Raw genomic sequence first — 23,789 nt, 5'->3', positions numbered from 1 at the left:
AGGATTAAAGGAGGGATATGATTTTGCAATTATTTTATCAATGGCATTTTGCTGGCTACTTATGCCGTTTTACAGTGTACACATGCCTTGCCCTTTTTTCAAAATTTTTAACAGCTGCAGCATTTGTTGAGCATGAAGGCCTTCAGTGAAAAGGAAAGGGCAGAAGCCAAGGAACATTATTTTCTAAGTATTTTTTTACAAGGTTCAGCAGGAGTTTAATTTCATATACAGTATTTATTTGTAATGACCACATAAAAATGAAAAGTGGTGAATTTGGTGTCAATAAGTGTCAACAAGTAAAAGTGTCAATTACATGCTACTCCATCCGCAAAGCCAAGTTTCAAGGTTTAAATTGGTCTAGGCCATTGAAATAAAAACAACAACATGGGCACAAGCCAGAGATGATTTTGTGTTGTTGGCCATGAAGATCTTTCTCTGTGTCTGCATTTTAGCCTTGAACTTATCTCAGCACACACTCCAACGGTAGAAATCCCCTAGCAGCAGTTGAGTGTGTTTGATTAAATCATTTTTTCAATAAGAAGCTAAACCCTGAAGCGTTTGTAGCCTGTTGTACTTTAAGTTTGGAGCAGCAGTACGAATGGTGCATACTGTGGGAGCAGTTAGTCGTTCAACAAGAATGTTAAGTGAGTCTGAAGTTCCAAAGTTTAACTTTGCCATCACAATGTCAAATGTAAAGACTTTCTAAGATACTGTCTGAGAATTGTCTCTGTTTTAAAGGTGCAGTCAAATCTGACAATATTGTAACTGTGAGTAATGCAAAAGCTTGTTCGAACACATTAATATGAAAGAAAACATTTTTTACATAACGTAATGTATTTGAGATCATTATAATTTTTGCAAAATGGAAAATCCTTGAAGTCTGAATTTTAATAGCCAAGTGAAGAGCAATTAATGGCTGCAAGTTTGAGGAAAGTTTGACAATTTTGGTTGTCGTCGTCCTCTCCCCTCCTACTACAAAATTTTGGTATTGAACGCAGCGCTTTCTGTTTGTAGTACTTGTAGTATTGACTAATCACCTTGGCGCAGAATGCCTGCTGGTTGATTGCAGGTAAACAGTTTGTGTGGAGAGCAATAGAGGCAGAAGTCAGAACGCATTGGCTGTTATGCAATTTCAAAACCCACTAATCTGACAATGATTTAGCTTTGCTTGTGAACTGGCTACTTGTGAAACAATCTGGTCCCACACGTCGTCCGTCAATTCCAACTCGAGTCTCGCATTTCAGGTTGCTAATGAGATTGTAAACAATGACCAGCACACAGAAAAGGTAGTCTTGGCCCAAATATCCACTGGTTTCACTGGGTCCCCAGAGGCTAATCTGATGGGTTCGGATATTGCCGTCTGACTGACTGACTGACTGACTGAGTGAGTGAGTGAGTGAGTGAGTGAGTGAGTGAGTGAGTGAGTGGAGGGTGAGAGGGCGATGAATGCATGCAAACAGAATTCTTTTCTCTCCCTCTGTGTTTGGGGATTCCATGACTTTTTTCTCTGATACTAAACTAAAATAGTGAACATGGTGCATTATACCTGCTTAAACATCAGCATGTTAAAGCAGGTGCCACTGTGCTTAAAAGTACTGAATTAAAAATTCTGAACAAAAACAACTATTTGCTATGTAAAGATTTGACTACACTGTGGTTACTGCTGATGACGTCGTCCCATGCCAGAGCATCGTCCTCCCCCCTATGGTTCCCCCTAAAGGTAACACTGCTAGCTCAGTCAGCACTTTTGCTTTCATTTTCAACGTTAGCTGCTAGCCGCCGGCTCAGCTGGCTGTGTGCCGGCATAACTCAATCATAGATATGCTCTGAATTTATAATTTACCACCTTTTAGTGCAGCCCCACAGAGCTGCTAGCATGGCTGTAAACTCCTCGTTTTGCTACTAAACTAAAACCTTACCCTGTCCTAAATCGTCTGCGCAAAACCTTCGTCTTTGCGCCTAGCCTTTGCATAATGTGTGTTGCATTTAAGTACTGGAAAATACCAATGCACTTCTTGTACTAGTCATTGCCACAAAAATAAAACCCAGTGGGTTACATTTTTACCAAGTTATTGTGCCCATAAATTCTACAATCACAGTCATTATTTATTTATTTATTCTGTGTCTTTATTTCAATCTAGTTCTCTGGGTTCAAGAAGTATTTCAGTCTACTTCTATCAAATTAACTTCCAAATGGCTTGAATAACTAAATGAGGTTGTGTGCTTGTTAATTGCATCATAGGAAAGTGTTTACTTGCTTTCACATGATGACTCAGTGCATGACATATTATTAGAGCGAACAGCTGATGGCAGTGATTAGCCTTTTTCTGATTGAAGAGACCGGTTAAGAGTTCATTTATGGCTCCACTCTGATTATTTGAGATGCTTATCGCTCACTGCTGATCAGCATCCAATAAATCAAAGTATATCTGATAACCCCTCTCACTACAAGGGATGGAGTGGCAGGGGATTACACAAAGCTAGCAGTTGGTGCCCATGCTTTTATATCTTACATCCTATACTTGTCTGCCCCACCTCTTCCCAAAGGCTATGATCCAACTGAACAGGGACACTTTAATCAGACACAACCTGTTAAGATGGCGCTCACCTGTGACTGACAAGACAGAGCCTGTCACTGGATTTAATGTCATTAGTAGAATTAAAGCTCAATCTAAAAGGAAATATAGCAGAGGCCACATGACTTAGTATCATTATACAAAGAAATTGACCCGACTGCTTCATCTGATAAAACCTCCACAGGCTTTTTCATCCCTGCTTTCTATACTCTGAATATCAAGGTAGAAAGAAGTGGACATTTATCAATGAGCGTTCAGACACTGTTGCTAAAGCAGAGAGGGATTGTAACATATTCACATGTCTGGCTGGTCTTTCTTTTTTTCCTGCATCTGATGCCTCTCCGCTGGCTGCTTTGGTGCTTCACTTGGTTGGCCTTGTTGTTTTTGCTGTGGTTTCTAGTCGCTAGCTAGCAGCTCCCTGTGGATATGTGATGCCGTGCCCCTGGCTGCAGTTCACACACTCAGCCTGCCTCTCTTTTTCAGGCAGCGAGGGGAGGAAGAGAAAGAAAGAGAGAGAGAGAGAGAGAGAGAGAGGGGATGTTTACCATGCTGTGGAGCTGCCTGCTTCCCAGCTTGTCTGCCTCAGCCACAGCATCAGACCAGAGAGAGAGGGAGAGAGAGTGAGAGACATAGGGGGAGGGAGCACTGCATCTTTCTTTCCTTCCCTCCCCTCCCTCCCTCTATTTGCGCCAATTTTCCCCTCCTCCACTCTCGCTTTTATATTTCTTGTCTTTGCCTGCCCTCTAAAGGCCAAAGGGCTTTGCGCTCCATATGTATATATGTGTGTGTGTGTGTGTGTAGCAGTAAGACTTCATCTGGCTGGTGCATCAGGCAGTCGCTTATGCTTGCATGTGAATTTCCTCCCTCTGCTGAAGCTTCGGAGCTGAGGTCTTAGCGGGGCATTTTCACATCCGTGTACACACACAGACACACACACACACACACACACACACACACACACACACACACACACACAGACACACACACACACACACACACACACACACACACATAAAAGATGGTGTAATTACCCTGTGCTCCCATGTAATCCCCCAGGTGCTGTATTTATCTCTACTGCAGCATATCTGACACCCAGCGCCAATACCTGGATTCACTTCAGTCGCTGTCCCTGCACCAAAACCTTTCCCCAGCCTCTAGTCTCATAACAGCATGTGTGTGTGTATGCGTGTGTATTACATTTTAAACAGCACGCAATGCTATTTGTATGTCTTCTGTCCTGAAAATATGTAATTTGTAAAGGCTATGATCGTTGACGTCTGTATTAAGTGCAGTTGAGCTGTGTGGTGTTTTTTTTACCCCAGGATGGATAACGAGTGATTCTCTTGTCCAGAACGTGAACCATATAAGTAGAAATCGTGGCAAAGCAAACGCACACAAGCTGATGCTTAATGGTAATAAAATAACGGAGAAAGTCAAGCAGGTAAATATGCAAATGTGACAAACACACCGACGCGCACAGTTAGCTCACAGGCAGACAGATCTACAATCAAACATGCAGCCGCACAGGCTTTCAGGCAAGCCGAGCCCAGGGCCGCGCTGCAGGGGCCCCCACACCAGTGTCATCCGTCTGGTTGGAGCCTGTCTGTCAGCCGGGTTTGACACTATAACATAGGGGAATGCTGGAAAACTGCACTTCTCGATCTTGCATTTCTTTCTCTTGTGCTGATGATTTGCATCTTGTGTGTGAGCGAACAGAGCTGTGGCTGAGACTCGACAGAGGGACAGTGGTATGTGGGATTGGACATAAAAGCACTGAAGCACATTGCTGATGTTTTATTTCTGGTGGAACTTTTGTTGCGGATAGTTTTATATTCATTTCTAATATTAACAAGAGCAGAGTTTGTGGATCACAGTGCATTTAAAAAAAAAAAAAGATTTCTAATGTCTACTGACAATACAGTTGTAATTGGGGATCTGACTTGTTGCTTTATCTGGAGCTTTATGCTTAAACCGATCCTATTTCTGTTAAACTTGCATATCTTTTCTGCTATAACCAGCTATTCTTTTATGAAAGAACATATTGAGTTTCATCTTATATAACCGATGCATGGAATTCATGCATTTCAAAAGGGACTGAGGTGATCATGCACTTTAGTTAATGCACATATACTCAATATGTACAGTATGTATTCCTCTGCGATATTGGTGTATTTTTGTTATAATTTGCCCTGTGTTGATTTCTGTCTTCTCTATATTATATATTAGTTTAAATGTTACTGTTTATTGCCAGCTGAAGAAAACAACTGCTTCAACATTGGAGGAGGAGAAATATTATGAAGGAGAGGGAGAAGTAAACCAAGTTTTCCTCTTTTTCCTTTTCTCCACATTTTGTTAAAGACTGCACAGGGTGCTTGGGTTCGTAGCTCAGGCTTAAAGGCCCCTTGCAGAGCTAAGTCTGAGGTTGGTCCTTTCAAAGGAAGGCGCAGAACATGATAAATTGTAAAGAAAAACAGCCTCAGTCTTCAAAAGACATCCCATCTTTTTTAGAGCTCATCCGGAAAGGGACAAAGATGGATCCATTTTCCAGCATGATGCGGCATGTTCCTGTGTGCCTGCATGGGGTACTATGGGTAGAGTGTTTTTTTTAAAGCCACAGTCTTGTGGACCTGAAGCTTTCTGCTATGTGTCACTCCATGGCTGGCTTCACGTATTACAGCTTTTCCTACTGCATGAGTGTAATAGCGAGGACAGCTTGTTATAGAAACCTGGTCAATATGACCTGCTGTGAACAACCTCACTCTCTCTCACACCACGTCGCTCCGTCTCCCTCCCCTCTGCCTTCCTCTCGTGGCCACTTTGATCAAATCTGTGCTCTTACGTCCTTGACTGCTGCCCCCGATGCCTGACCCCTGCATTTGAAATTTCCCCGCTTATGTAAAAGTTTATGTAGATTAATGCCACAATTTATGCAGATTGAGTTTTTGCCACTCAGGCTTGAAGCACTAAAAGGTAGATGAGCGCTGACCTTCCCCGCTAACAGCTACGTGAGCTCTCACCGATTATCTCATAACTGCTACACACAGTGTTAGTTCAGTGGCAGACAGAGAGATGGAGAGCAATTACAGAATTCATATTGTTCCATTTTGAGCGTTTCATTTAAAACAAGGCTGTCTTTTTGTCAAAATGGCATTATGGAGGTTAAGTAAGTGTGGTTTATCTCACAGTGCACCATACAAACACACGCACACACATGATTGCCCCTTTTTTAAAACGTAATGCTTGCAGCCCCACAATGTCTGTCAAACAGAAACCCCTGGCAGCGCTGGTATCAAGCAGCCGTCTGTGCGACACGCCGAGCCTCCACAGAGCCGTAAACTCGTATGTGGCAGCAGCACTGCCGAGGTTGAACAGTCAAGTGCCATCAAGAGCAGTTTGCCATAGAAATGGATCTATCTAAAAGCAAACAAAAGGGCTCACACTTGACTCGACCCGTTCCACGTAGGCTAAGTGCGCAGGGGCCTGTCTGACACTGGAAAATGGCTTTCAGTCTGAACAGACAAAGCAGAAGAGTAGACGGTAAATGTCACTGTTATAACTTTCCTGGCTTTGTAAGAGGGGTAAGTGTTACATTCAACTGTAACCGTCATGTTCAGTTTGAATGTAGTTCAGCGCTAAAAGGATAAAGTCAAGGTTATTGAAGGATTGAAGCATTTTGAATGTATAGGTATTTGAATTGTAGGACTTATAGCATTGATTTGCCGCAACAGCCTTTTTCACTTAATCAATATTAAAGAACTTCATTGAAAGTGAACACAGCATTTGTAGTTCTCTATGAAGATCTTTTTATTTTCTGATGTCACAGTGGAGGTCTGTTTTGAGTTTTCTCACCCCCAGTAGCTCTCTGTGTTAGTGTTGCTGATGATAGCCATGAGCATTACAGCATTACATGAAAAAGGCCAACAGGAAAGCAGAGCCATCATTAGGTCACCAACCTTTTGCGCTTTTAACACAAACACAAAGTGACCCGCCACTCACCCAGTTAAGACAAAGTGTCGGATGAAGTTAGTGCTGAAATGAGCTAAAAGCCCCGACTGGCACTGAGGCCCCAGCTGTTCACTTTTTTTTAACTCCTCACTTCACTGTGAGTGTGTGTTCTGCTGTCTGGCAATTGCATTCCAGTGTGTGTCTGTGCACTATTCATATCTGCTGCTGCGTCCTCTCAGTCATCCGTGCAATGTCTCTTTTGCCTTATTTGATAGTGATGCTGCAGCCTGCAGTAGCTCAGCTGCGTGTCATGATGTGACATGACAAGTGTGTCGTGATGCAATTAATGCATCATAATCAACCGGCTGAACATTACACTCATTAACCTCAAATTTTCAGGCCACTTTCAAATCAAATATTTAATATTAAATTATACTTTATCACATCTAACCAAAACTTCAGTTGGATTAACATTCTAACACACATTTAAAGTCCATTAGCAGTACCTTATTTCCAACAAGTATTTTTCAGGTGAAGCCACTCAAAACAAGGGCACATCCTTCACAGCTTTCAATCTGAGAGGCAACTTAAAGACGAGCTTCAGTGAAGGTAGACGTACACTGGGGGGCAGGTCAAAGAGTACTTAGTAGTGTTTACGTTCAGATTTTCTGTTTTGTCATGGTTTGTGTGTGAAGGCTGTCACATGCATGCACTCGTACAACTTAATACAATATGCGCTCTTGTCCTTGCACTCCCATGTGCGGAGTTAACTCACTTTCAATAGAGGCATTGACAGATCCTCTTAAAGGCACTCTGTCATTATACAATGCTGATGAAGTGTTCAGTGCTATCAGGACAAACTTTGAGTTTTGTTCTTAAGCACAGTTCATTAAAAAGTACTTCCCCGTTGAAAGTATTTACATTTTCAGTCACCCTTGTCTCTCTTTACAAGAGCAATAAATGTCATTGTGTGAGTCACTTGTCTAGCCTTGAGTTGTGATAGAAATGACTGCAGTCAAAGTCAGCAAGCGTTGTGTGATCTGATCCTGTATACCTCTTACCCCCTCCAGGCTCAGTTATCCTGCGGCAGACTGATGGAGAAGGGCGGACTGCACTGGATCTGGTCTCTGCAACAAGCCAGAGGGAGGAGCTCCTCCGCAGCGCGCATGTGGGTGACTCAGCCGTGAGAAACAACTCCACTGAGGTCTTGAACCTTCCTCTCCTGGAGGCTGGATCCTCTCTGCTGGCCCACCTCATTTTCTCCTACCAGCAAGAGAGGGGCCTACACGGCCATACGCAGCCCAGCAACAAGTCCCACAGCCTGGGCTACACGCTGCTCAGGGCCCTGGAGACACACTCCCACCAAACAGTGACTCTGGGCTGGACAGACCAGCGGGCGGTGAGGCTGGTGGAGGATGCAAAGACCCTGCTGGAGCTTGGCAGAGGGAGTTACCTGGGGCAGGTGTCTCTCGCAGTGAAAGAGTGCAGAGGAGAGAATACACTGTTCCTAATGGAGATACTGGAGGACCTTAAGTCTCGAGGGGAAGCACTAGTAGCTGATCTGTGAAACAGGACCAATGGACAACACACTGAAAATGAATGAATGTACAACCTTTGTTTTTTATATTCAATTGTTATTATATCATACATTTAACCAAGGCCTTAAAATGTCTACACAGGCAATCATCTGTGAATGTAGGCCTCCCAAATAATGTGGCCTTCGCCCATCTTCCCATGTTGGTAAATGGGTAAGCACGTGTTTTTCAAGTTAGCTGTATGTTCTTTCTACATAGAAACTATTTTATAGATACACCATGGTTTGGATGTATTTCACTACTTCTTTTATATTTCCCAAAATTGAAAAATGTTCCTGAAAAATTATTTATGTTGAATGGTCTGAGTTGCATGTTTTTATGGCAACACAATCATTTCTATTTAGACAGTTACTACCTCAAGTTATTGTTTTCTACAGTTACTTTTTTTAATGTTTAAAAAGGTCAAAAAAATGTTTTTACACATTAACTATTATTTATAATAAAATCAATTAAAATAATTTCACTGGTACACTCCATTCCAAGTTGTTAATAGATTCTGATAGCATTAAATGTTAAAAGTGGTCAATCATGTTACACCGATAAATCATGGGGAAATGGCTACTGCAGTGTAAGGCTGAAAGGTGCTCTGACAAATGGAGCGGCTTCATGTGGGGGCCAGTGAAAGAGAGTAAAAACAGCTCTGGCAGGAGACATCCTGTTCTGAGAAACTTGAGGAGCACTGAGGGTCTCACCACACAGACAGCAGTGAGGAATGAGCGCTTTAGGTCTGCCTGTTGGGTCGGGTCGAGCGGGCGATGGAGCAACAGAGTTGAGAGAGGGAGGGGGGACCTGAAATGAGAAAGTACTCAGTATCTCAGACTGAGATGAATGGCCGTTTATTTCCTTTGCTACTACCAGTGTTGGCTCAGGAATGAGATTGCTGAAGCGGAGAACAAATTTTGCAATAATCCAGACACTGAAGATGATAAAAAATATTTAATCTTGTGTTAGTTTTAAACTTTTTTTCTTTCAAAATAAGCAATCATACATCAGATGCATTATATTTCTCAAACTGGAACGGTACATCTTATTTTCTTTTACCCCTCCTGACCAATTAATGTGTTAGCTGCTAAATTCCGTCCTGAAATGTCATTGGCCAGAACTGGGCACATGAAGATGATGTCACACTGGCAGGCAACATTGCAGGCAGAGAAAAAAGACAGATCTTAGAAAATGAGGCAGGCATACACCTACTTTACAACATCACCACCAGACCAAAAACAGGCATACTGTATAAAATACAAACATAAATTAAGTAGTTAGCTATGTACAGTATTATTTAAAAAATAAATAGTCTCATTTCCACTTGGTGCAAAAAAAAGTGCTTTTTATCCCTTTACGGCTGACAGTCTGATACATTCCTTTATATAATCTGTTTTCTCTACATCATACAAAATAAAAACACTTTGGTTTGCTTGCAAACAAAGCCGAAATTCAATAATATATGACCAAAAAATAAAATGGTATTTGAATGCAATACCACACAATAGTCACCACAATTTGCTGTAAAATAACTACATACAGTAGTAGACACATACAGTACATATCAGGTATTCAAATAGTCCCTTCAGGCATTATAAAAAGCCATCCTTCACGAGCCACAGAGTGTGTTTGTTGAGGAGGCTATAATCAGTCTGCAACGCTGCTCTTAGGGGACAGTCTGTTATTGTCTTTCAAGTGGATTCCTCAAAACAACAAAACAAAATCAATGGCTCTCTGGAGTGACAGATCCGAGCCTGTTGATATTTAAGCATGGAGATGGATGGGTAAAGAGGGAGGGAGGGAGGGAGGGAGAGGGTACAGGCAATGGCAAGCAGACAGTCAGGGAGAGAGGATGACGAAATGGCAGAAGAGACCTCTCGGAGTGGTGGGGAGGGGGTTAGAGCGATGAAGACAGAGAGACAGACGACCAGACAGACAAAGGGGGGGAGAGGGAACAAAAAGATGCAGAAGCGGGGGAAAGATGGAGTCAGGGATCAGTAGGATGAGAGGAGACCTCCTCAAATGTAGACTGGGCTGTGATCTTTCAACAGATGCTCAGCAAGAAGCCCAGGAGACCGTCCCTTCAGACAGGGTCGCAACCCCTCTCACTGACGAATGAGGGAACCGCAGAGAGAGCAAACGGAGAGAAGCATGATGGGAAAGGGGATCTGAAATGGCATAAAACACACACACACACACACACACACACACATCCCTGACATCTCAGGCCTAAATCCCCCTCAGAGCCTTGTGTTGTCACACAGCGACTCGCTGCTCATCTAGCTGACGGCCGCCGACACCAGCAAACCCCACACCAAATAACACACACACACACACACCTTCACAGGCTGACACACACACAACTGAATCTACGCATCAGTCTACAGCTGGAGGGGAGATACAATTGTAACACACACCGAGAAGCAACGTGTCTTTGATTCCATAAACGTGTATACGCAAACACTCTTACATATACAGTTCACATACACAAGCCTCTGTCTCTGGAAAGACGGATCAAAGTTGAGCTGTGGGCACAGGAGGTGGGGCAGATGGAGAGGGCGGCCAGCCTGGGGCACAGCAGCACAGAGAACATGTTTGTGTGTGTGTGTGTGTGTGTGTGTGTGTGTGTGTGTGTGTGTGTGTGTGTGTGTGTGTGTGTGTGTGTGTGTGTGTGTGTGTGTGTGGCTGAGTGTGTGTGGCTGAGAGCGAGAGAATGTGCCTGCTCGAATGGGATGTTATGCTTTCATCTGCGATCTAGTAGGTACAGTATGTTTACGCAAGATCTCTAAAAGAAGCAGCATATTCACGTGAGAGGATGCGTTTTTTGTTGCTGTTCCTGCATGCATGCTTGTGCGCGTGTGTGTGAATGCTTTCTTGTGTGGGCGCCGAGGCAAACACACAGGGAGATGAGAAGAAGGGAGACCAGCCTTTCAAACAAGATTAGGGTTGTGGCTGCCTAAAGGCCTGCCTGTCTGGCGACACTCTGCATAGACGGGATGACATCTATATTAACACCACGACAGCAGAAGGCCCAGTCTGCTGCGTCACCTGACAGAGAGACGGTAGCTCACTGAATAACCGACAGGTGACTTTGACTTGTTTTAGGGGGTTAAACGAAGCTACGAATAATTTATCTAGAAATGTATTGGTGATAAATGTTTCGGGTAAAAAAAAAAAAAAATCTTAAATTTAGCAGTGTTGTCCTTTTTTTCCTCCTGGTATTATTTAATTAGGATTATGTAATCACAATATATTTTAAGAAGAACAGACTCACTGTACTTTAAACTAATACCACTTTCTACTGTGGATTGATTTTCTTTGTTTAGGATTCATATCTTTTCATGACCATTGTATCAAAGCACGGACAGATACGACCACAAGTCTTCAGCCTGTTGGTCCAGGTTTGTGTTTGTGTAGAAGGACGTATCTTGGAGCTACAAGCATAATTGCTAATCAACTTGGCTGGCTGAGTTAAGTGGAAAAACTACAAATTACTGCCAGTGAACATAACATCATTACCACATCCAAGAGAGGAATAACACAAAAGATACCTTGGTACAAAAACAATTAGAAAAAATGAACATATTACCAAAACCATTTGATAAATACAATATGCTCTAAAATAGATTTAAAAGTCTACTACGAAGTGATAATGCAGAATGTTGGTATAAGGCTTCTATTTGATAAACATGGATTGCATTGAAAATGTCTTTTTTGGGATGGTGAGTATAAAAGTTAAAAGCAGATGGACAAAGTTCCCCGACCTATCAGAGTGATGGAGAGAAGAAAGGAGAGTGGAGCACACGGCTGAGAAAACGGTAATTCTGTCTATCCTTCACACCTATAAATCAATCAAAAGCTTTATGGTGATAAGAATATTTAAATTTTTTCATACAAAAATTACACTTCAGGAAACTGTACTGTACGTCATGAGCAATTAAAGACATAAAAAAAGGTTTAAGAGAAGAAAATCAGAAAGAAAATAAAAGAAGGATAGCTGAGCGGATCTGGTCCGGAGCCGTCTTCCCCTGCTCCTCAGAGTCCAGTAATAGACCACAAGAAGGAAAGTGAAGAAGAGAAGAGATGGTGGGCGGACACAGTCATCTACCCGGGGTTGTTTTTCTTCCTTTTATTTGGACTGGGATTGGGATCCAGTTTCAGCTCTCGGTACTGCACCTGTTAAAACACACAGGCAGGCATGCACGCCCACGCACACACACACACACACACACACACACACACACACACACACACACACACACACACACACACACACACACACACACACACACCACCCGGTCAGGTGGAAAGAGCAAAGGATGCTTGAAGAGCACAGAAACCCTCCAGAGGCTCTCTGAGTCCAGCTGTGTGGAACAGTGGCCACAGGGAAGGGATTATACACTGATTACAACACACACACACACACACTCGCACACACACACTCGCACACAAACACAATACATGTACACTGTTCAGAGCTCCAAATACATTCATGCTTGCACACGCACGCACACAAATATACACGTACACACATACTTTCACAGATGTGGGACAGTGGCCTAAGGGGAGGGATCACACAAACAAACAGAGAACTGGGAAAGGACTCATGGGAAAGCTTGGAGAGACAACAGAGTCATCACAGTATTGCAAGATGGTTAGGAGTGAAAGGGCAGAAGGATGGGAAGCAGAGAGAAGTCAGAAAAGACACACTGTAACCCTTACAAAACTATTAGTACAGTATCAACTCACATAGAGCTGGATTTATGCTACGCTATATCTCAGACGCTTTATATGGCCTATGTGTAATTTGTGACAAAATTGTTAAGTTTAAGAAAAAGGCTGTCTTCTATGACAAAAACTAAAATGTTCAATAGAAAAAGTAGACTATCTAATGGCCAGAGAGAGAAAAAAATAGAGCTTTTATTTTTACATCATTCATGGCACAACTAGAATTAACGCCTCGCACCGCCAACTAGTCATGTTGCAGTTTACTACCATGTTTGTCCAAAATGTCATCACTTCGTTATTTTTGCATGATAGACATTTGTGTGACTTTGAACACTAAATTCTAAAGTCAGTTTATCTATGAGGGCTGACATTTGTGCCAAAATTGAAGACATTTCCTCACACACTTTTAAGATATTTACTCACACTTGACAAGTTAGTTAAAGGCATTATACAGCACTGTGTACATACTTTTTTAACACTCCTTATAAAGAGGAAGCCGCCCACAAAGACCTTAATGCCACGATGTACCCGTTGAGCTATACAGTATATATATATATATATATATATATATATATATATATTTTAGAAGCAGGATTTTACACCTTTTAAAGCCTCATGTTATGTTCTCTTATTTCTGTACAAGTTATGCAAGTTTAAATACCAAAATTCACGGTCTGCTGCATGTCTTCATCCAATGATGTCCTACTTTACTTAAATTAACCGTTTGACATTTTGGGAAATACAATTATTTGCTTTTTTACAGAGAGTTGGGTAAAACGAGTGATACTCACGTGTCGGCTAAATATGAACAGGTATATAACATAATAATATATAATATAACAGGTAAGCTTATCATAAAGAATGTCGCTCTGTCCAAAGATAATAAAATCCACCTAGAGTGTAAAACGACAAGCTGTGGTTCTTACGGGGCTGTTGTTATGGTCTATTTATTGATCGGGAGCAAACTAAGCTAACTGTCACCTGGCTGTAACTTTCTGTCTTGCACTGGCTGTCAAGAAAATTAATTTAACAACTAAGACATTGAATAGCAAAATACTTATTTTGTATCACTATTGTGTCTCTAAAAAGATATTCAGGTGACACATCACAATCACTTCAGAATAGGCTCACCTACTTCTCCCTGAGGGAACTGCCTCTCACTTCATGTGATGCTTTGCTAAGACGGTAAGCAAAGCTTAGAAAGAAGCTGCTCTTAAGTGATGGACACTCAGACGTAACAGCATCACAGTGGCTGAGCCTCAACAACCAGAGACTGTCACTCTGGCAGTCTCTCATTTTCAGATGTGTGTGCATGAACACACAAATACCATCGCTAGCCTAGACAGATTCAAGACACTGACAAGCACTAGCCACTGAATCAGAATACTAATAGCGAAAAAAAAAAAAAAAAGACTTAACAGTCACAGCACCAAAGAGCCAGTATCATCTGTGGGATCCTTCCTTGGCTGATGTACTGTAGGCTACTCTGCCTGTCTGACTGACTGACACCCTCTCTGATTCTCCAGGCAGACAACAAACTGACGTCAATATGGTTTCTCTGTTCTGTCTCATGGTGGGTCTGTCTGCTGTGGACGAGAACAGCAGCGTCTCTCAGCACTGGATGGGAACGAGCCTTTATCATCCATCTTCTACTGGTTCCCACTGTCGCTTCAACGAGTGTGTGCTTATCAATGAAGACACATGCATACACATTCCGATACCAGAGACGAGAATGTATACACACACACACACACACACACACACACACACACACACACACACACACACCCAGCCACTCAACATCACACACAAACACACAACACCCTGCCACTGTATCATTACAATCTCATAAAAATCCACACACTGTAAACACACATAAGGTATAGTGGGGCATTTTAGTTTCTCTGTCTCACAGCGGTGGTCACCGATGTCTTGTTAAGTTGCTTCCAGAGTGGTTAGGCCAGCATGTGTTGCTCTCTACGCCTCACTAGGCAGCCAGACTGCACTGATACAGATCTGGACACTCCTCCATGTCCACAAGGCAAACTAACATCCTACTAAACAGCTGTACAAATAGAGCCGGTTAGTTAGTTACAGTGAGAAAGAAGAGAGATTAGGAGGTAAGTCTAGAAGATGACAGGGAAATAATCAAGGTAGAGAAAACATGGAAGAAAGTAATGAAGGGAAACGAGTTAAAGACGGGTCAGAAGTAGAAAGGAAGAAAAAGGGGAAAGGGAACAGGTGAGAGAAATCGATGAAGAAGACACTGGGTGAGACAGAGGGAGATCTTTGGACACTCGGGTGATGACAGATACTGTTCTCATGTGGGTGTGGATCCTTTTATAGCCCTGCCAACTAAAGCAGACAGCGGAGCAAAAACCCAGGGGACAGAGAGGGTTTATATGGCCCCATCTGTGTGTGTGTGTGTGTGTGTGTGTGTGTGTGTGTGTGTGTGTGTGTGTGTGTGTGTGTGGTGGTAGTTTGGTTGTGTGTGTGTGTGTTTGTGTTGTGTGTGTGCAGTGGTAGTTTGGTTAGGGGACATGACAGTCCAGGCACAGTGCCCACATTGACTGCAATTAATGACAGTGCTGACAATGGATGGACAAGTGAGTGAATGGTTGAATGATTTAATTCACTCATGAGTGAAGGAATAACGGCACATCTGCATGTAGCCAGTTGCATATGTCTGTTAATATTAAATAATTGCAAGCAAATTCACAAAAAAATAAAAGATCTGTTCCCAAATGCAACTCATTCTCACTCATCGTTTGCTGCAAGCGTCAAACAAACTACCATGGATCCAAAAGTAGGACAGGTATTGTGCAGGATCACTGGCTGTTAGTGGTCCCATTACACGGCCAAACTCCTACAGCAGCAAAAAGGAACACAGCAATTTAATTCTGCGCATTGACATTCCTGTCCAAACAAAACTATTTGTGAGCGCAGAAAACAAACAAAGAAAAAGTTTGCATGTCAGTGGAAAAGTAGGGTTTTGTTTCTCATGAAGAGCAGCGAAGGGGATCGACAAAAACAAAAGGGTGTAGGAAAAAAACAATATCTCAATCAAACGAGTTTTCTCTGTGAAGAGCTGCCAGCCAAAAGAAATGGAGCTCATGCGTCACAGGTTCAATTGCACCTTACAGGTGACAGGCCTGCCTGATGCGATACCCTTGGCTCCCCCGCTCACCTCACCTAATAACACACGCAAACAGAAGCACACAAACCCATGCAGACAACAAGAGCTAGTTAAAAAAAAGAGTCAAAAGAGAAGAAAAGGCAGAGTAGGCGAGGAGAAAGTGGGACGTTAGCAAAATAAAAGAAACCGGAATTGGGTGAAAGTAAAAAAGTGTGGTAATGCGGAGAGCACATAAGCAATTTGGTAGCGCGAGTGGGGAGCTTAAAGGGAACATCGACAGAAGAGGCAGTGGGTAAAGACCCAGCGCTGCTCAAAGGCTGCTCCACCCTCGCTCCTCTCCGCTCCTCTCCGCTCCTCTCCGCTCCCAAATGTTGACAGTACAAGTGCAAAACAGGCTTTGAAGTGTGCTCTGCTGAAGGGGCGGCGTGTACCGTGCTTCGTTTAACGGTGTTCCCCACAAAGCAACCCGGGACCTGCTCCTTTCTCCCTCTCTCACTGTCTCTCATTCTCTCTCTCCCTCTCACATTGAACCTTTTGACTGGGTTTTGATGATGCCAGTGTGGGCAGACAGACGAGGCGAAACCAAGGTCGGTGACAGTGAGCAAAAAAAAAAAAAAAATGGCAAATTGGCGCGTAAATAACTCAAGTCAAGAAAGGCAAGGGAGCAACATTTTAATGATACTATGTTATTCTGTTTTCCAGTCCTTTCCACAGAGCACAAAACTCAGCGGGTTTCATCTCATGTGACGCCTAATGGAGCATAAGGGTTATTAAATGTTTCCGGGGAAACACTATTGTGTATAGTTCACACGTCTGCACATCGGAGGATTCAGCACTTACGTCTATTGCTGGGAAAGAAAAGGCATGTGAAGGTGACATAAATCAGTGAGCAAAAAAATAAATACAAAGTAAAGAAAGTTTTGCCTATTTGCTGCTGTGGCACGACACATACTGAATAGTGACTAAGAGGCCAATTGCAGCGAATTGTTTAAATTCGTTACAAAAGTGGAGAAGGACAAAGCGGAGGAGAGAGAGAGACCTCTGCCAGATGTAAGTGATGGCATCTGACAACGTTTCAACCTTTAACTATCCTGCCTTTGACCCTTATGTCCAATGAGGTTTCATCCCCAACATAAATGTTGTCTAAAAATATTAACCTGACTCCCCACTGCTCATTAGGAGCTAAATTGGAATTCATGCTTATTTTTGTAGTGGGGGTTTGATCCAGCTCCTTTACACCATAAAGGGCCACTTGGCATGCTAATTGCCTTGGCTTTACTTACGCACTCCCCAGCTCACATGGCTAATGGTGTCGTAAAACATACTAGTGCACTGACACCTCCAAAACGCCAGGTGGGGAATACTCAGCACTATAAAGGTGCTCAGTTTTGTCTCGTTTAAGGAGACATGAAGGATTCCCTGATAATGACCATAACGATAGCTAACGCTGGCAAAAGAGCCAAACCAGCTACAAAAAGCTGTTACCCAGGGAGGGGCAGTGACTCTCTCACGCAGACATGCACTACACACCATGCCAGCTTTTAACATGGCCGTTCACAGGGACATAATGATTTAGGTAAACTGTTCAGGTGGTAAAAAGGTAACTCTGCCTGTTGCAGCTCCCGTGCACCACTGAGTTTAGTTTTTAAAGGGTGTTTCACAGTGCTGTTAGGGGCCCAGTGTAGTTGATTTAAAGAGCTTGGTTTGCAAGACTAACTTACCTTCCGTTAACTGTACAACCAAGGAGAAGTGGGTACTGTCGCTACATGCAAAGTTTCGTTTATGTACACTATAAATATAAATGAAATATGAGAAAACTATGAGAGTCCTAAAGCTGTTCAACAGTTACTTTTCGTGCTTTACAGCGACATATGTTATGATGGACTGTGGTCCAGTGTGGATGCCCTTTATATATAAAGTCATTAGGACCTCATCAGTTCTGGCTGCACTGATGCCCCTCCAAATGATGCGGAACACTGCACTGAAACACCCCCAACCCGCCTCACATTCACTACTACTGGGAGAGCCAGAGCCAGTGTTTGTGTGATTATGTATGTGCGTAAGGTCAAACCGGGTCCCTGAAATAGCACTTCATTAGTCATCCAGAGTATCAGGCATAGTGGGCCCCTGCTCCAATGCCAGTGGGTGCTGTGGACACGTGCCTGTGAGGGGACGCTCCATTTGTATGCCAGCAACTTTCTGCATTGTCCAAGAGCCTAAAGGGCTTGATCCCCACAGGCGGCTTTGACCCAGTGAGGCGAGGGCAGGCAATGAGGTGAACCCGCCACCGCAGGCAGCAGCGGGACGCATGGCAGAGCAGAACGTTCTGGTCTGTTTTTAGCCAACGACCGCCAAGCAGGGTGTCGTCGCAGAAAATTAACCTTTGGATTCAGTTAGAAAGTGATCAGTACAGGTCTCAGTTCTTGATCAGCTGACTGAGCAGTGAATCTAAATTGTATTGACCTTATCTTATTGATACAAACAAGGCTACCCTGCTTTAAATAATCAAAGATAATAGTCATCTCCAATATTCAATCAACTCTACCTGTACTTTCTGTCCTAATTCCTGCCTTTTTTTTTTCTATTTCCACCATCATCTTTTCTCCCCTGAAATCTATTCTTACCCCTCTCCCTTGGTCTTTCACCCTCATTACTCTGTAAGCCTCCAAACTGTCAGTAAAACCTGGCAACAATTACCATTCCGACAGCTGAAGCAATAACTGTTACAGTAGCACTAACAGTATAACTTATACAGTAGGCACAACTCCAGCAGCACAGGCACCAGACCAGAGCAGCATGTCTGCCCCCACCTCCTCCAGCCAGCAGGCCCTCATTAGGGGCCTTGTAAAGGCCTCATATCTGCCAGGCCTGGGCCCCTTCACTGCTCTGCCTCTCCTGTGTCCAGGTGTGTAAGGTGGCTGCACTTCAACAGAGGGGACAGCTTGGGCTCATTTAAGCCTGTGGCTACCTGCCTTGTGCCTACTGCTGCAGCAGGCCTCAGTTAACTATGAAACTGTAAAATTGCACGGGGGCCAAAAGGGGGAGAACACGGGGGGTTAGCGGGGGTGTGTATCGGAGCAAGGATTATGACCTTGTAAAGATGAAAGAAGTTGCGGCAACAAGCGATCAAAGAGGAAGTGTGTCAGCGCTGATGTGGCAGGGGATTGGTCGTATCAGAGGCCCCGGGTCAGCTCCATCCTGCATGTGCGTTTATGTGTGCGCTCATGTGCGTGTGTATTGAACTCAGCACAGCAGGGCTTAACGGCCACAGCGGACACCATCGGTGCCGGATAACACAACGACTTTCACAAGCTGCCGCTTAATTGCAGTTTAAACTGCACTTTGTCCTGAGCAGCACAGCACGTTGCTGCTAACACACACACAAACTACACACACACCTACACACCTATATTTTACCTAACGAAGCATCTGTAGTTTTCAGCCACAAAGTTAATCTGATCTCACGGTTAATGTAGAAGCAAAACCGCATGGGGCTGGTTAACTGTTGGTTTACACTCTGTTCCAATTACTAGCATAGCTGGGAAACAACAGCTAACTGTAATTGTGTGTGAGTGTATGTATATGGAGTCAATCAACCTAGTTATATGCTGGGCACTTAACCTCGTTATCTTATTACACAGCTCCAGCTATGTATGTGGAAATTGAATTAGACTAGGAAGCTATTAATAGGAAAACACAGGAATGACTTTGAAACAATCAGATTAAATGTCTGCATGGCTTTAACAATGGATAGTCAGTTCACCCTACATGAAAAGTACAACAGTGAGGCGCCAACGGCTGAGAGGAGGAAAAAAAGGAGACAGAGTTAGAGATAGAGGAGATAATAAAAAGAGCCCTAACCCTTGCCCATGTCTGGGACTGACAGATATGTTGTCAAAAAGATATAATAGATGAGACAGAGATGAAAATGGAAAGTTCACCCACCACTTGTACATCTGAGGGCACTCTGGACAGAAAGTCTAGCAGCTCGTTGTTATCAATAGTGTAAGGGTCTCGCAGTTTCTTGGTGAATTTATTCACCCCTGAAGAGATAAAAATGGTTGGGGCAAGTAGGGAAGAGATGGAAAAGAGAGGTGTACATCAGCACGTACTGCATGTTATACAAGTTAATAAAGCCTTTGTGGTTGTTGTAAACTTCATAATTACATTCACTGATTGTTCTCTTTCCCCCCAAATACAAACATTAAAAGCAGCATGAAACGTAGAAATTGCATAGCTCTGCCACAGGTTTACTTAGCTACAGCATTTACATTTAACTTTACCTTAACACGTACAGTACATGAAAATAAATATTTCATGACATTAGCTCACCCCAGGCTAGCACAATGTATCGTAGAGGGATGAAGTAGATGATGATGGTGGCTGCTCCGAATGCCACGATGGCCAGCCAGCTTAAGAAAGGCACAGTCCAGTTAAATGTGCTGAAAAGAGAGGAAAAAAGGGACTGTAAAAATGAGGAGACATGGCAAAGCTCAGTCCAGCCAAACACGCCGAGAAAGAGTGGAGAAAGGAGTCAGGGAGGGCATTCACATTTTTTCAACCCATTCAAGCTGGTCCGGATGCCCCTGCACAGCAAATTCACCACATTCATAGAAACTGTGCAGAATGAATAACTTCACCACTAAGTCTTACAGGTCAGCATTGCAGGGTGAAAATTGGCTATAACTCAATATAAGTCACAATAAAATGCTCTCAACTTTACAAAACACAGGTCACAAATGTGTCAGCTTGATTTAAAATGCTTTTCGATATAACCAAGGAAGGAACCTGTAGCCTGACTCTTTTTTGATTATGGATTTTAATCAAAACTAAAAATTCTTTGCTCTGTATGTATCTATTCAAAAATAAGAGCGCCTGTGTATGTAGGAGTGAATGAATGGTTTGATGTGTGTGCGTGAGGAGTGATGTGTTTAATCTAGTATGTACACGATTCAGTTAGGAGGTCATGCGGGGTTAAGTGAGATGTGATAGACATAAAGACAGACAGCCTGTGTGTTTGTCTCTCGGGGCTGGGTGTCACGCTGGCAGTGTTTCCTGAGAGCAGAACTGAGTTGTACTCAGTTAGGCTGGCAAGGGGAAGCGGGGCAACCTGGCATTGCAGAAAAAACACTGGGACATGCCGAGCAGAGCGGAGCGGGCCCGATGCCGAGGAGTGGGCTTACGACTCACTTCTTTATCCTCTCGCCATAGGAGGCCACTTCATCCAGTGCATTCTGCACACTGATGCACACGTCCTGAATGGCATAAAGCTTGTTCATGAAGCCCTTTCTCTCCGAGTCCTGCAAGAGGACAGATAGAGATGTAGGCGAGGGAGAAAAAGGCAAGGGTGAGGGAGGAAGAGATGGCGAGAGACATTGCAGAGAGGGGAGGAGAGAGAAAGAGGAGAGAGACAACAGAGGCTGGGCACAGGCATCTTTGTGGAAACAATACATTTTAAATAGCGTCAAAGATTTGGGGTGGGGAGCCAAATCACCGGATATCCTGCACGAACTGACGGAGTTCTTTCATTCCAGGCAGTAATAGAGATATAAAGTGGGCAGAACAAATCAAAATGCTCACACAGGAAAATTTGAATATGTGAATAGAGAGGCAGAATTAAACTGAAAGCCGAATGGATACATCAATCCTTGGGTGCTCTCTCTCTCTCTCTCTCTCTGCTGCTGCCAAGCCAGCTAGGAAGACCGGGCAGAGCCCTCTTTTGTTCTGCTGGCTGGCACACTGTGATGATGTCACCAGCCGTGACATCATTAAAATCCTTATTAAACGTCGTCACCCACCATGAAGAGCTCTTCCATTTCAGCTTTTGATGGTTGAGAACTTGAGAATACTGCGAGGAGTGTGGGGAGAAACCACAAACTAGGCAGACAATCTAAAATCTACAATCCCCTCCCTCTTACTGAAACAAAGTGAAGAATTGAAGAAGTCATGCAACAGTCAACGAGCTGCCTGCTGACTGAGTGACAGCAAAGGGACAGGATGGATCTGGACAGAATGAGGTGACAGAGAGTGATCGAAAGCCGTTGGCTGAGTGAGGACATCAACACGCAGACTGGTTGCGGCTGGATGTGATTGGCGAGCATGCTTGGGAGACAAAAGTAGCACATAACAAGAAAAGAGGACTATCTATTATCAGAAGAGTTAACAGAGTGTCCAGTGGTACTAGTACGGGTGGGCAGTTTACAATATGGCTGTGGTAAACTTATATTATCAGATCATCCAGTTTCAGAATGTTACCCAGCAGCAAGCGGACAACTCTAAAAACTCAGCAACAACAAAAAAAGAATGATAAAGTGACGATAAGTTTAGTTTTGTTAGGGAGAGGGTGGGGGGTTGCTGGTGCAGTGGATGAACTGATGTGCCCTTTTTAACTATTGTTGAGAGTATTTGAAATGAACACCTGCAAATAAAAAGAATCCTTCATAGTTCAGATATGAGATAATCTGGATTTAACGGTGGGAAATAAGGATATTACACAGCTGTTTAAGTTAATTATCCGCAAAAATGGACAAAAAAAAGAAAAAAAGAAAAGTTTATGGCAGAACCCCACATGGCCACCTAACATTTCTCTATGTGAGAGAAACAGCATTTATATGATGAAGATGGATGGACATTGTTAGATTAGTGAGATAAAACTCTGACTAATCCTCATCATTATACCCAAAGAAGACAGAAAAGTAGTCAAAGACATGAAACCTCCAGGACCCCAGAGGCCTTCACCACATTTTCGCTCCTTGAGGCCAGCCCCCCCCAGCTCACCACAACCATCCCATTGAGACCCAAAACACCCTCCACTGCCCCGAAACCCACCCTCTTCTTTTTAATCTCTGTACAGGATCAGATAATGTGAAAAATGAACCATGGAGCAGTCAGGGAGACCACATGGCCTCCCCAGCAAAACCACACAAGACAAATAGATATAATTAGACAGCGTCCCTGGGTTATTTTTCTTCGCAAATATTTTACAAGACTCCCTTTCTTTCTTCCTCTCTCTCCACCTCTTCTCAGTCCTTTCCTCAGAGACCATCTGTTTTTCATTGCTCGCTCAAACAAATCTCAGAACGCAGGATCTATTGTGCTGGGCTGGGTTAGGCCGAGCCGAGCCAGGCTGGGCCGGGTCAGGCCGTTTTATTTTCGGGAGTGTGTTTGAGGGCCAGGGGAGTGGTGTGAGAGAGCGGGCGGGGGTGGAGAGGATAGGTCAGAGGTCACTGGAGTATAAACCATTGCCACATGCACCTCGGACTGCGGTCTGACTCGTATTTCCTGTCTTCAAACACGGCTCAGGGAGGCGGGAGGTAGCAATAACACAGAGGGCCACGGAGAACCTTGTTTTCCCAGCTTCCCTGCACACTGCGCACATATGGAGCCAGGCAACCTGTTCTTATAATGGAACCTAATATGCACACAAACACACACAACACACACACACACACACACACACACACACACACACACACACACACACACACACACACACACACACACACACACACACACACACACACACGAACACACACCCTACAGCTATTAGATAAGGTTGATCTGCACACCTGGTCTTGCTGTGTGACTCTACAAACGATATATCCTGAAGAACATTATAGGATGAGGGCCCTTGACTTTTAAAAGCAGGTTCTTTCTCTGCTGAGCATGTTTGTTTTAGACTGCAATGCCATCACTAATAGAAAGGGAAATGATACAGACAGATGAGGAGAGAGGCATTGCGTTCACACAGCAGTCAAGGTCAAAGATGTTGTTGACTTAGATGTTGACAAAAAACTGTGAAATGTTTGAATCAGGTAGGTGAGCTCT

The 23,789-nt window shown here is 43.5% G+C and overlaps 2 protein-coding genes across 2 annotated transcripts in view; one reads left to right on the top strand and one right to left on the bottom strand.

Moving 5' to 3' along the window:
• The window catches only part of slf1 (SMC5-SMC6 complex localization factor 1), a 29,245-nt gene extending 20,742 nt beyond the window's left edge, over positions 1 to 8,503 (top strand). Inside the window, exon 18 of the mRNA XM_054611004.1 lies at positions 7,592 to 8,503. Within this exon, the coding sequence (XP_054466979.1) occupies positions 7,592 to 8,088 (497 nt within the window). The 3' untranslated portion in view covers positions 8,089 to 8,503. The remainder of the gene's footprint in view (positions 1 to 7,591) is intronic.
• Positions 8,504 to 12,187: 3,684 nt separating this feature from the next.
• mctp1a (multiple C2 domains, transmembrane 1a) overlaps positions 12,188 to 23,789 on the bottom strand; it is a 125,387-nt gene continuing 113,785 nt past the window's right edge. The window contains exons 19-22 of the mRNA XM_054610540.1: positions 21,153 to 21,262; positions 20,295 to 20,404; positions 19,908 to 20,005; positions 12,188 to 12,274 (exon numbers count right to left, since the gene is read on the bottom strand). Coding sequence (XP_054466515.1) covers positions 12,203 to 12,274; positions 19,908 to 20,005; positions 20,295 to 20,404; positions 21,153 to 21,262 — 390 coding nt within the window. The 3' untranslated portion in view covers positions 12,188 to 12,202. The remainder of the gene's footprint in view (positions 12,275 to 19,907; positions 20,006 to 20,294; positions 20,405 to 21,152; positions 21,263 to 23,789) is intronic.

This window comes from Anoplopoma fimbria, chromosome 13 (genome assembly GCF_027596085.1).
Source record: "Anoplopoma fimbria isolate UVic2021 breed Golden Eagle Sablefish chromosome 13, Afim_UVic_2022, whole genome shotgun sequence".
Lineage (NCBI taxonomy): Eukaryota > Metazoa > Chordata > Actinopteri > Perciformes > Anoplopomatidae > Anoplopoma > Anoplopoma fimbria.
Note: the sequence above shows the minus strand (reverse complement) of the source record. Positions and strands in the feature narration are given on the sequence as shown.